This window comes from Arachis duranensis, chromosome 4 (assembly GCF_000817695.3).
Source record: "Arachis duranensis cultivar V14167 chromosome 4, aradu.V14167.gnm2.J7QH, whole genome shotgun sequence".
Taxonomy (NCBI): Eukaryota; Viridiplantae; Streptophyta; class Magnoliopsida; order Fabales; family Fabaceae; genus Arachis; species Arachis duranensis.
The window spans coordinates 105,225,027-105,238,371 of record NC_029775.3 but is presented as its reverse complement, the minus strand read 5'-3'; the positions used below and the strand labels follow the sequence as shown (position 1 = coordinate 105,238,371).

Genomic DNA, 13,345 nt, shown 5'->3' with positions numbered 1-13,345 from the left:
AAATAAAAAAAATAAAGATTCGAGAGAATATTAGATAAACATAAAAAGGGGCTGCTTAGGGTTCCTTCCATTCTTCTTTGTAATTCAGAATTGCTTGCAAAATCTTGATTTCCGCTCTTTTGGAAACTTCTTTGGTGACTCAACGCTGAATTTACTAAAGATACAGAGAAACTGAACAATAGTATGAACCTGTGAGGGAGTTCTTCCGATTTTCTAGTGAGTGGGCTTTACTTTGATGCTGAGTGAAAATTACTTTTAAGTTTTCTGCCCAAAATTTCACTTGTATTATTGTAAAAGTTCATTTGAATTTATTTCAGCAATTGAGATTTTTAATTTAAATTAATAGTTAACTATAAAAAAATATAAATTATAATATATACCATATTTCAAAAACGGTACATACTACTTATTGTTTCAAAAATAAACTTACGTTAATTTATGTTGGATATTTTTTTTACTAAATTGATAAAAAGATAATGAAAAAAATAAAAAATAAAATTTAGGAAAACTAATGCATATTGTGAATTAGAGACAAAAAAAAAGAGTACTCTTTTTTATCATGAATTTTATATATATTTTTAACATTTATTCTCAATTAATTAAAGCAATAAATATGTACTCTTTTTATGCTATTTCAACTAATGCATCTTCCGGTCACACAAAAAAATTAATGCATTTTCGGTTACTCAATGCTAAATTTACTAAAGATACGGAAAAACTGAACAATAGTCTGAACATGTGAAAGAGTTCTTCCGATTTTTTAGTGAGTGGGCTTTACTTTAGTGCTAAGTGAAAGTTATTTTTTTTCCGCCCAAAATTTCACTTGTGTTATTGTAAACGTTCATTTGAATTTATTTCAGTCACTTAATTAAAATTTTTAATTTAAATTAATAGTTAACTATAATAAAAAATATAAAATTATAATTATATATCATATTTCAAAGACAGTATATACTAATTAGGATTATGAATTTTGACTCGAATTTAAAAAAATAAAAAAAATTGCCGGAGAAAAAAAATTAAAATTTTGTAACTATTTCAAAAATAAACCTACGTTAACTTATGTCGGATATTTTTTTATTAAGTTAATTAAAAAATAAAAAAATAGAAAAATATAATTTAAAAAATTAATACATATTGTGAATTAGGGACAAAAAATATACTTTTTTTTATCATGAATTTTATACTTTTATCATTCATTCTCAATTAATTAGAGTTATAAGTATGTACTCTTTTTATATTATTCCAACTAATGCATATCTTATCAATTGAAAATGGCTGGGAATGAGAGAGAAAAAATTATCGACAAACTAGATAAGTTTGCACCCTTAAAAATTAAAATTTATTATTAAAGTTTAAATTTGAAAAAAGGAGGAACTGCATATAAAATTTTTGAAAGGGATGGAAAGAAACACTAGAAGCGCGTAATTTGAAAGTAAACATTGTTTGATTTCGCCATGGTGAGCATTGGTTTTGTGGCAATTGAGAGAACGTGGGAAACTTTTGCACAATTTAATCACGGAAAAGCAAAACGTTGCAAGTGATTACGACGATCATGGAGATTTGTCACTGTTTCTTGTTCGTGAGTATTTTTCCGTGGTAAACTACCGTGTTTCTGGTAGTGCGTATTTGAATTTCTATTTCTAGTGAAAGTTCATCAGATAGAGAGACTCGATTTGAAGGGAGCAACGGCATCCCTCGTCGTCTGTGGTGTAGGCGGAAGTAAGGCATTTTTTTTGTGATGTACTTGAGCTTGAAGATAAAGGACGAAAATAATTTAAAGATTTTATTAAAAAGTTAATAAAAAATTAGAATTTAAATATTTTTAAAACACGAAACTCTTTTTATAATACAACGTTAATTTTTTTGTTTGATGAGTATTTTTGTCAGCATTTATAAAATTGATGGATATAAATAATTATTTTTCATATAAAAGAAAGAAAGATGCAACATGCAACGCATTTCTTTTCTGTCTCTATATAAATACATAGTAAAAGTGTACAGAAAACAGAGAAAAAGTGAGAGAGAATGATTAATTTATGTGGGTTTCATCAATTTTTATTTGAAGAAAATATTCTTCCACCACTAAACATATCTAGTTTCTGTATTATGTGTACATTAGTAATATGTAGCGAGTATTGGTCTTATTTTCCACGTTACTTATATTTGGAGGCGCCACTTGGTATGAAAGTAGAGATTCCAAAGGCTTGTACACACTTGAAACTACAATTTATGTAAGATGATTTGGGCCCCATGCATTGATTTAAGAGTAAGGAAAACGAATGGAGCATGTGCATATGCAGGGGAGAGCTCAAATGTGAAGCGTTGTAAAAGCAATGTCAAGAATATCTTTGCTTCCATTAAGGAGAAGTTTTGGCCAATGCATATTCTAGGCCCCCATCCAAATGGAAAATATGAGAGCCGACCCTTAGTCGCTTTAGCAATTCCTTCTGAAAATCTTTCTGGTTTGAACTCTGTTGCATCATCATCCCATAGTTCACGATCCTTGTGGATCAAAAGTATTGGTAATGTAACTTTAACTCCGGCAGGTAGTGATAGATTTTGCATCTTTACATCTTTCTGGACTCTTCGATTGAAAAAAAGGACCGGCGGGTATAGCCTTAACAACTCGTTTAAGATCATTGTCACCTATGTTTAAAATTATCTTATCAATCAACATCTCAAGGGCTAATACAATTAAGATTAATTACCCAAATCAGTTTTCAAGGGTGTTTGAAGCAAACATTTTAGTTCCTAAAAAAAATTAATATACATATCAATTTTCAAGTTTTATTCCGACAGACAAATTAATCCCTAGTTTATTTTTTGACAGAATAATTACCAGATCAGTGTTTAAGGATTTTAAAAGTGAACATTTTAGTATCCAAAAAAATTAATATACAAATTAATCTCCAACGTTTTTTTTTATTAGATATAACAGTCTTCTATCCAAAAAAATAAAATAAAATAATAATTTTTATTATTAATTGCACAATAATACTGTGCCATAATTTTTTGTATTTTTTGGACAAAAATAATAATAAATTTATTCATTAGATTTTTAATTATTTAATATTTTTATATTTAATATAATCAAAAGATGTTCTAATTTAAAAATTATGTTTATATTAAAAAAATATTTTAATTTAAATTTCAAAGTATCATTATTCACCTTACTTGTTTCTAACGAAAAGAGTTTATTAATATGTTAATGTCCCGTGTTCACATGCACAAAGCTAAGTTAACAATGATGCTTTGAAATCTAAATTAAAATATTTTCTTTTAATACAAACATATTTTTTTTAAAGTAGGACATCTTTGAATTATATTTAATATAAAAATATCAAATAGTTTCAACCTTAAATTTTTTGTAAAATAATCTGATCTCTATTATTATTATTATTATTATTATTATTATTATTATTATTGAGTGACTATATATATTAGAAATATATACATAAGAATTTAATGAATAAATTTATTATTATTTTTGTTAAAAAATACAAAAAAATTATGGTATAATAATATTATACAATTAATAATAATAATAATTATTTTATTTTATTTTTTTTGGACGAAAGACTGCTATATGTGACAAAAAAAAAACGTTAGCCTCTAAAATTATTAGGGATTTGGTAATTACTCTGCAATTAATTATACTAAGTAGAACAAATTATTATATATACATGCTTACAGTTTTAAGGCGATTCAGGCCATCACTGTCTGGCTTTCGGTTGCCAAAGACTTGGAATACTTCCTCCCTCGCACGCGCTTGCCATTCCGGATACCTACTTAGCATTATCACTGTCCATACCATCAAATCAGCTGTCGTTTCTTGGCCTGCAAGGTAAAATGTGTTGCATTCCTCCACTATCTCTCGATTACTTATTCCATCTTCTTTTATTTCTTTGCTGTTTGATTCCAAAAGTATCCCTAATAAGTCACTCTTGTTAACCTCCTCACCATCCTTCATTGCTTTCTCTCTTTTGCTAACGATAGCTTCGATTGATGCTTGTATCTCTCTGTCAATTTTAATCATACTCCTGTTAACACTATTAGGAAGCAACCTACAAGATAGATCATCATTAACAACATGAGGAGAACCTAAATAGAATAGATTTGAACTAGTTATGTCTTATTACCACCATCCTGGGATGTGAAGATATTTTAATCTCACTATAAGTGTAGCTTGCTTGGTAAGGAGTTCAAAAATTCTTTTTCCTTCTTGGTAACTGCTTCCAAAGGCTGTTCTGGAAATAACATCGCAAGCCAAATTTTGGATGGAAGGCCATACATCAATGTCGCATTTACCCTCTGAAGACAGCATCTCCTCCCATTTAGTAATCACATCATCGCAGCATTGGACCATTGTTGATGTTAGAACCTATATATATATTTAGTAATAGTAAAGTAGCGCAGTCAGCAATGCTTAACTTACATATTTAAATAAATAAATATATAAGAGAATTTATTTGAATAAAAAACATATTAAGCCAACTTTTAATTTTTCGAGATGGAAAGCAGGGTTGATGATCTTTCGATGTGTGTGCCATTGTTGGTCCTCATAGTTTGGAAGTCCAGAGCCCAGTAACGTGGCAAGACGCATCAGATTAGGCTTCTCTTTCTTGAAGTAACGGTTATTGGTAAGAACTTCTTTAATATGCTCAGGGTTTGTGATATTCACCTTGAGTGTCCGACCTTCCCAAAAGAATGAATTCTTCCCTGTCCATCACACGAGTTTTTTATGTTATCAACAGCAGAAGCAAAAAAATTATACGACTTGAGAATTATATAAGTGGGAGCGAACCAAATTTCATGATAACATGATCGGCTTGAGAATAGACACGTGGAGCTATGTCCTTGTCATCAGAGAGAGTCATTGGCTTCGTGTTATTAGAAGAGGAGTTGTTGTTGGCGAAGAGCGTGTAGGGGTTGCCATGGAAGCCTTGCTCCCTGAGAAGGGTCTCGAGCTTCTTAGGCCTCAGCAAGAGCCAGTTCAGCAGCTTCCATCGCCCCACCGCCACCAGTAGTCCAACCGCCGCGACAAACCATGTTAATGAAGAGGAAAGCATCACCTTCTCCAAACAAGAAGGAAGGTGAGAGTGCAATTGTGCAAATAAACAACCAGCCAACCTTTATTTTAATTTCTCAGTCAACTACTTGGATTGAAAACTTACTTTAAGTAAAATTAATAGTTAAAAGATATTAGATGAAAAATTAGTTAAATTAATTAAATTATTTAATAAATTTTAATTATTAAATTCATATGATATCTGATTTTTCACTATATTTATAATATGTACAATACGTACAGATAATATTTTTGTTATTTTAATTAAACGCGGTGTTGGAGTAGTTAATTTTAGTGAGGTTTTTTAATCAATTCAAAATACGTTTGTTATAAAATATTGATTCTATTTCTTATACGCAACCGCGGTGCAAGATTATTAATGCTTGCTGCATTCATCGCGCAATGTGCAATTAATTATACTATATAATATAATTTGATAAATATTATATTATTTAAAACTTAATTAAATAATATATAAATTAATATTAAATTTAAATTATTTATATTAAAAATATTTCGTAAAATATTTATTTTATAATTTATATATTTTTTGTATAAATTAAATACAATTTATTAGTTTAAAAATTTGTATTTATTTATTTTTAAAAATAACTTAAATTTTTTATATTAGAGTGATATAAAATTATATTTTTATTTGTTGGTGTGTTACTTTTATTTTTATATTTGTTTTAGTTGTCATATTTTATCTTTTTATATGGTATTTTTTACTTTGTAAATAATTAAAGAAAAAACTAAAAATAAAAGAATAAAAATGAGAAACACCAAAAATATAATATAAAATTATAAATTAATTTTATGATCATAATATATTTGAATATATCTAGTAAAAAAATGTGTCAAATTTGAACTTACATTTAAAAAAATAAATGAGAATAAAAAATACTAAAAATATGATATAACATTATACATTAATTTTATAATCACGATATATTTAAATGTATTTAGTAAGAAAATATGCTAAATTTAATTTTCTTGAAAGAATTTATGTTTTTCTTGTAATTTTTTTAATTTTTTACTAAAAGATAATAGATTGATTTTTAAATTTTGTCAAATCATCAAAATTGCTGATGGGACATTATTAAAAGAGAAAGCATGGCTTAAATTTATTGTATAAGAATTTGGTATCAATTTTTACATTTTTGGGATTTTTATTTTCATTCATTTTTCTAAATCCAAGTAAGTTTAAATTTGACAAATCTACTTACTAGATATATTTAAATATATCATAATTATAAAATTAATTTATATTTTTGACATTTTTCATTTTCATTCATTTAAAAAAAATTAATTATTTACAACCCAAAAAACACCATATATATGAGAAGACAAAGTATGATAACTAAAATAAATATAAAAATAGAAGCAACAAATGAAGATGTAATCTTGTACAATTCTAATATAAAAAGTTTATGTCTTTTTAAAAATAAATAAATTTAAATTTTTAAAATAATAAATTATATTTTAATTTATATTAAAATTTTAGTTGAATAATTATATGAAATTATATATAAATTATCAAATAAATGTTCTACAAAATATTTGTAATATAAAACAATTCAAATTTAATTAACATTAGTTTATATATTATCTAATAATTAATCTCTAAATAATATAGCACTTATTAGATACACTATATAATATAATTAATTTACATCTCCATTCATTACATAGGTCTCACTCTAGTTATGGCAAAGGAATGACACATAAAATTTTAAGTTTCATATAAACTTGTCATGTCATCTATTATAACAACATAAAAAAAATATCTATCTTAAAACTACATTTATACTACTATAAAAAATAACATCTATATAATCTAACAATGGTCTAAATTTTAATATTGCATATCTTATTTGGAGAAAAAATTTATTTTATGAAAATTTTTGTTTATCTATCTATCTATCAACTTATTTATACTGTATAAAAAAGAAAATCAAATAATAATACAATAAACTTTTGGCATATTAAATCATCTCTAATTGTATCATGGGTATATTTTAGTAAAATTGTCATTTTATAGTTTTCTATCATCATAACACTTTTTATTCTTCTTATGTATTAGTCTTACCTTTTAATATTTTTTTACTCTTTATTATTGTGTGGGTTATTTATACTTTTTAGTAGTAATGTTAGTATCTTTTATTAATAGATATAAATCGGTTAATAAATCCTACTTTATTCTCTCTTTTTATTCTTAATTTTATTTTTATTCTTAATTTTATTCATGGTTACTGATGAATGGATAATTTATACGCTTTTGGTATTAATTTTAGGTAGTTTTTAGTAGAATCTAGCTACTTTTAGGGATATTTTTATTAGTTTTTATGCAAAATTCACATTTCTGGACTTTACTATGAGTTTGTGTATTTTTCTGTGATTTCAGGTATTTTCTGGCTGAAATTGAGGGACCTGAGCAAAAATCTGATAGGAGGCTGACAAAGGACTGCTGATGCTGTTGGATTCTGACCTCCTTACATTCAAGATGGATTTTCTAGAGTTACAGAACTCCAAATGACGCGCTCTCAATTGCGTTGGAAAGTAGACATCCAGAGCTTTCCATCAATATAAAATAGTTCATACTTTATTCGAGTTTAGATGACACAAATTGGTGTTCAACGCCAGTTCCATGCTGCATTCTGGAGTAAAACGCCAGAAACACGTCACAAACCAAAGTTTAAACGCCAAAAACACGTTACAACTTGGCGTTTAACTCCAAGAGAAGCCTCTGTACGTGTAAAGCTTAAGCTCAGCCCAAGCACACACCAAAGTGGGCCCCGGAAGTGAATTTCTGCACTAAGACTTATTTTTGTAAGCCCTAGTAACTAGTTTAGTATAAATAGAACTTTTTACTATTGTATTAAGGTTTCTTTTTGACCATTGATCTTTTTTCCTATTTTCAAATTCATATATCATTTGGCGAGGCTGGCCATTCGGCCATGCCTAGACCTTGTTCTTATGTATTTTTATTGGTGGAGTTTCTACACACCATAGATTAAGGTGTGGAGCTCTGCTGTACCTCGAGTATTAATGCAATTACTATTGTTCTTCTATTCAATTCAACTTATTCTTATTCTAAGATATTCGCTGCACTTCAACATGATGAATGTGATGATCCGTGACACTCATCATCATTCTCACATATGAACACGTGCCTGACAACCGCTTCCGTTCTACCTTAGATCGAGCGTGTATCTCTTGGATTCTTTAATCAGAGTCTTCGTTGTATAAGCTAGAATTATTGGCAGCCATTCCTAAGATCCAGAAAGTCTAAACCTTGTCTGTGTTATTCCGAGTAGGATCTGAGATGGGATGACTGTGACGAGCTTCAAACTCGCGAGTGTTGGGCGTAGTGACAGACGCAAAAGAATAACTGGATTCTATTCTGACATGATCGAGAACCGACAGATGATTAGTCGTGCTGTGACAGAGTATTTGGACCATTTTCGTTGAGAGAATGGGAGGTAGCCATTGACAACAGTGAAACCCAACATCAGCTTGCCATGGAAAGGAGTAAGAATGATTGGATGAAAGCAGTAGGAAAGCAGAGATTCAAGAGGAACACAGCATCTCCATACACTGATATGAAATTCCCACCAATGAATTACATAAGTATCTCCATCTTTATTTTATGGTCTATTTATTTTATAATTTCGAAAACCATTATAACCATTAGAATCTGCCTGACTGAGATCTACAAGATGACCATAGCTTGCTTCATACTAACAATCTCCATGGGATCGACCCTTACTCACGTAAGGTATTACTTGGACGACACAGTGCACTTGCTGGTTAGTTGTGCGAAGTTGTGACAAAGTGTGATTCACGTTTGAGAGCTCCAAGTCTTTGGCGCCATTGTTGATGATCACAATATCGTGCACCAAGTTTTTGGCGCTGTTGCCGGGGATTGTTCGAGTTTGGACAACTGACGGTTCATCTTGTTGCTCAAATTAGGTAATTTTCTTTTCAAAAAGTTTTCAAAAATCTTTCAAAAATTTTTATTTGTTTTCGTTTTTCCAAAATTAATTTTCGAAAAAAATCCAAAAAAAATTAATAAAACCAAAAAAATAAAAAAATATTTTTGTGTTTCTTGTTTGAGTCTTGAGTCAATTTTTAAGTTTGGTGTCAATTGCATGTTTTAAAAACTTTTGCATTTTTCGAAAATTCATGCATGTGTTCTTCATGATCTTCAAGTTGTTCTTGGTAAGTCTTCTTGTTTGATCTTCATATTTTTTTTGTTTTGTGTCTTTTGTTATTTTTCATATGCATTTTTGCATTTATAGTGTCTAAGCATTAAAAATTTCTAAGTTTGGTGTCTTGCATGTTTTTCTTTTCTTGAAAATTTTCAAAAATAAGTCTCGATGTTCATCTTGATCTTTAAAGTGTTCTTGGTGTTCATCTTGACATTCATAATGTTTTTGCATGCATCATGTGTTTTGATTCATAATTTTCATGTTGTGAGTCATTTTTGTGTTTTTCTCTCTCATCATTAAAAATTCAAAAAAATAAAAAAATATCTTTTCATTATTTCTCTCATAAATTTCGAAATCTTTGGGTTGACTTAGTAAAAAAATTTTAAAATAAGTTGTTTCTTGTTAGTCAGGTCAAGATTTTAATTTTAAAAATCCTATCTTTTCAAAACTTTTTCAAAAATCAAATCTTTTTCATTTTCCTTTTTTTATTTTTGAAAATTTTTTAAATTGATTTTCAAAATCTTTTTCTTATCTTTATTTCATGATTTCCAAAAACTTTACTAACAATTGATGTGATTTATTCAAAAATTTGAAGTTTGTTACTTTCTTGTTAAGAAAGGTTCAATCTTTAAATTCTAAAATCATATCTTTTAGTTTCTTGTTAGTCAAGTAATCAATTTTAGTTTTAAAAATCAAAACTTTTTCAAAAAATCTTTTTCAATCATATCTTTTTCAAAATTGATTTCAAAATCTTTTCTAACTTCTTATCTTTTCAAAATTGATTTTCAAATCTTTTTCAACTAACTAATTAACTTTTTGTTGTTTCTTATCTTTTTCAAAACCACCTAACCGCTTTTCTCTTTTTAATATTCGAAAATTTCTCACTCTTTTTCAAAATTCTTTTAATTAACTAATTGTTTCAAAATTTAATTTTAATTGTACTTCTTCTCTCAAGTTTCGAAAATCACTAACTATTTTTCAAAAAAAAATTTCGAATTTCTCTCTCTCATCTTCTTCTATTTATTTATTTAATTACTAACACTCTTCTCTTCATCTAAAAATTCGAACTCTCTCTTATCCTCTATGTTCGAATTTTTCTCATCCTTCTTCTATTCTTTTCTTCTTCTACTCACATAAAGGAATCTCTATACTGTGACGTAGAGGATTCCTCTTCCTTTTCTATTCTCTTCTTTTTCATATGAGCAGGAGCAAGGACAAGGACACTCTTGTTGAAGCAGATCCTGAACCTGAAAGGACTCTGAAGAAGAAGCTAAGAGAAGTTAAAGCACAACAATCCAGAGAAAACCTTACAGAGAATCTCGAAAAAGAAAGAGACATGGCCGAACCCAATAACAATAGTGGAGGCGCAAGGAGGATGCTTGGTGATTATACTACACTTACTTCCAATTTTTATGGAAGAAGCATCTCAATCCCTGCCATTGGAGCAAACAATTTTGAGCTGAAGCCTCAACTAGTTGCTCTAATGCAACAGAATTGCAAGCTTCTAATGCAACAGAACTACAAGCTTCATGGACTTCCATCAGAAGATCCCTATCAATTTTTAACTGAGTTTTTACAGATCTGTGATACTGTTAAGACTAATGGAGTAGATCCTGAAGTCTACAGGCTTATGCTTTTCCATTTTGCTGTGAGAGACATAGCTAGAACATGGTTGGACTCACAACCTAAAGATAGCCTGGACTCTTGGGATAAGCTGGTCACGGCCTTCTTGGCCAAGTTCTTTCCTCCTCAAAAGCTGAGCAAGCTTAGAGTGGATGTTCATACCTTCAAGCAAAAAGATGGTGAATCCCTCTATGAAACTTGGGAAAGATACAAGCAGTTGACCAAAAAGTGTCCTTCTGGCATGCTTTCAGAGTGGACATTTTAGATATATTCTATGATGGTCTATCTGAGCTTTCTAAGATGTCACTGGACCATTCTGCAGGTGGATCCATTCACCTAAAGAAAATGCCTGCAGAAGCTCAAGAACTCATTGACATGGTTGCAAATAACCAATTCATGTACACCTCTGAGAGAAATCCTGTGAGTAATAGGACGCCTCAGAGGAAGGGAGTTCTTGAAATTAATGCTCTGAATGCCATATTGGCTCAGAACAAAATATTGACTCAGCAAGTCAACATGATTTCTCAGAGTCTGAATGGATGGCAAAATGCATCCAACAGTACTAAAGAGGCATCTTTTGAAGAAGAAGCTTATGATCCTGAGAATCCTGCAATGGCAGAGGTGAATTACATGGGTGAACCCTATGAGCACACCTATAATTCCTCATGGAGAAATCATCCAAATTTCTCATGGAATGATCAACAAAAGCCCCAACAAGGCTTTAATAATGGTAGAAGAAACAGGTTTAGCAATAGCAAGCCTTTTCCATCATCTTCTCAGCAACAGACAGAGAATTCTGAGCAGAACCCCTCTAGCTTAGCAAATATAGTCTCTGATATATCTAAGGCCACTTTAAGTTTCATGAATAAAACAAGGTCCTCCTGAAACTCCTCCTAGTACTCTCCCAAGCAATACAGAAGAGAATCCAAAAAGAGAGTGCAAGGCCATTGATATAATCAAAATGGCCGAATCCAAAGAGGAAGGGGAGGACGTGAATCCCAATGAGGAAGACTTCATGAGACGTCCTCCAAACAGAAAGGAGTTTCCTATTGAGGACCTAAAGGAATCTGAGGCCCATATAGAGACCATAGAGATTCTATTAAACTTCCTTCTACCATTCATGAGCTCTGAGAACTATTCTTCCTCTGAAGAGGATGAGGATGTAACTGAAGAGCAAGTTACTCAATATCTAGGAGCCATCATGAAGCTGAATGCCAATTTGTTTGGTAATGAGACTTGGGAAGATGAACCTCCCTTGCTCATTCGTGAACTAAATACATGGGTTCAACAAACTCTACCTCAAAAGAAACAAGATCCTAGTAAATTCTTAATATCATGTACCATAGGCACCATGACCTTTGAGAAGGCTCTGTGTGACCTGGGATCAGGTATAAATCTTATGCCACTCTACTGGGGATCTTTGAGGTACAAGCTGCAAGAATCTCATTAGAGATGGCAGACAAGTCAATAAAACAAGCTTATGGATTGGTAGAGGACGTGTTAGTAAAGGTTAAAGGCCTTTACATCCCTACTGATTTCATAATCCTTGACACTGGGAAAGATGAGGATGAATGCATCATCCTTGGAAGACCCTTCCTAACCACAGCAGGAGATGTGATTAATGTTGACAGAGGAGAGCTAGTCCTTCAATTGAATGAGGACTACCTTGTATTTAAAGCTCAAGGATCTCCCTCTGCAACCATGGAAAAGAGGCACGATAAGCTTCTCTCAATACAGAGTCAAACAAAGCCCCCACAATCAAACTCTAGGTTTGGTGTTGGGAGGCCACAACTAAACTCTAAGTTTGGTGTTGAACCCCCACATTCAAACTCTAAGTTTGGTGTTGGGAGGTCCCAACAATGCTTTGAACATCTGTGAAGCTCCATGAGAGCTCACTGTCAAGCTATTAACATTAAAAAAGCGCTTATTGGGAGGTAACCCAATTTTTATTTATCTATATTTCTATTGTTCTTTTATGTTTTATTAGGTTTATGATCATGTGAAGTCACAAAACAATTGTAAAAATTAAAAACAGAATAAAAAACAGAATAAAAAACAGCAGAAGAAATAGCACACCCTGGAGGAAGAGCTTACTGGCGTTTAAATGCCAGTAAGGAGCATCTGGCTAGCATTTAACGCCAGAACAGAGCATGAAGCTGGCGTTAAACGCCAGAAACAAGAAGCAAAGTGGCGTTTAACGCCAGAAACAAGCAGCAGTGGCGTTTAAACGCCAGGATTGCACCCTGAGGAAAGCTGGTGTTAAACGCCAGAAACAAGCAACAAAGTGATGTTTAATGCCAGAAACAAGCATAGAGCTGGCGTTTAACGCCAGAAACAAGCATCAGTCTGGCGTTAAACGCCAGGATTGCATACAGAGGGCATTTTACACGCATAAAGGGTGCAAGGATGAGAAATTCTTGACACATCAGGATCTGTGGAC

At 30.7% G+C, this 13,345-nt stretch overlaps 1 protein-coding gene and 1 non-coding gene across 2 annotated transcripts; both read right to left on the bottom strand.

Annotated features, from left to right (window-relative positions):
• Window positions 1–2,029: 2,029 nt before the first annotated feature.
• Window positions 2,030–5,077, bottom strand: LOC107485529 (11-oxo-beta-amyrin 30-oxidase). Its single transcript, XM_016106062.3, has 5 exons — window positions 4,808–5,077; window positions 4,499–4,722; window positions 4,143–4,384; window positions 3,695–4,067; window positions 2,030–2,649 (listed from the first exon to the last, which is right to left on the bottom strand). The coding sequence occupies exons 1-5, from the start codon at window positions 5,070–5,072 to the stop codon at window positions 2,224–2,226; spliced, it is 1,530 nt and encodes a 509-aa protein (XP_015961548.1). The 5' UTR covers window positions 5,073–5,077; the 3' UTR covers window positions 2,030–2,223.
• Window positions 5,078–11,044: 5,967 nt separating this feature from the next.
• LOC127746995 (small nucleolar RNA R71) lies at window positions 11,045–11,148 on the bottom strand. The gene has a single exon (XR_008008800.1). It is a non-coding gene; the product is annotated as a small nucleolar RNA R71 (small nucleolar RNA).
• Between the last annotated feature and the right edge of the window lie 2,197 nt (window positions 11,149–13,345).

Coding starts and splice junctions, on each gene's coding strand:
- LOC107485529 (XM_016106062.3), bottom strand. CDS start 5,072: ATGCTTTCCTCTTCATTAACATGGTTTGTCGCGGCGGTTGGACTACTG. Junction 4,068..4,142: donor CTTCACATCCCAGGATGGTG/GTAATAAGACAT, acceptor TCTATCTTGTAG/GTTGCTTCCTAATAGTGTTA. Junction 2,650..3,694: donor GCCTGAATCGCCTTAAAACT/GTAAGCATGTAT, acceptor TTTTAAACATAG/GTGACAATGATCTTAAACGA.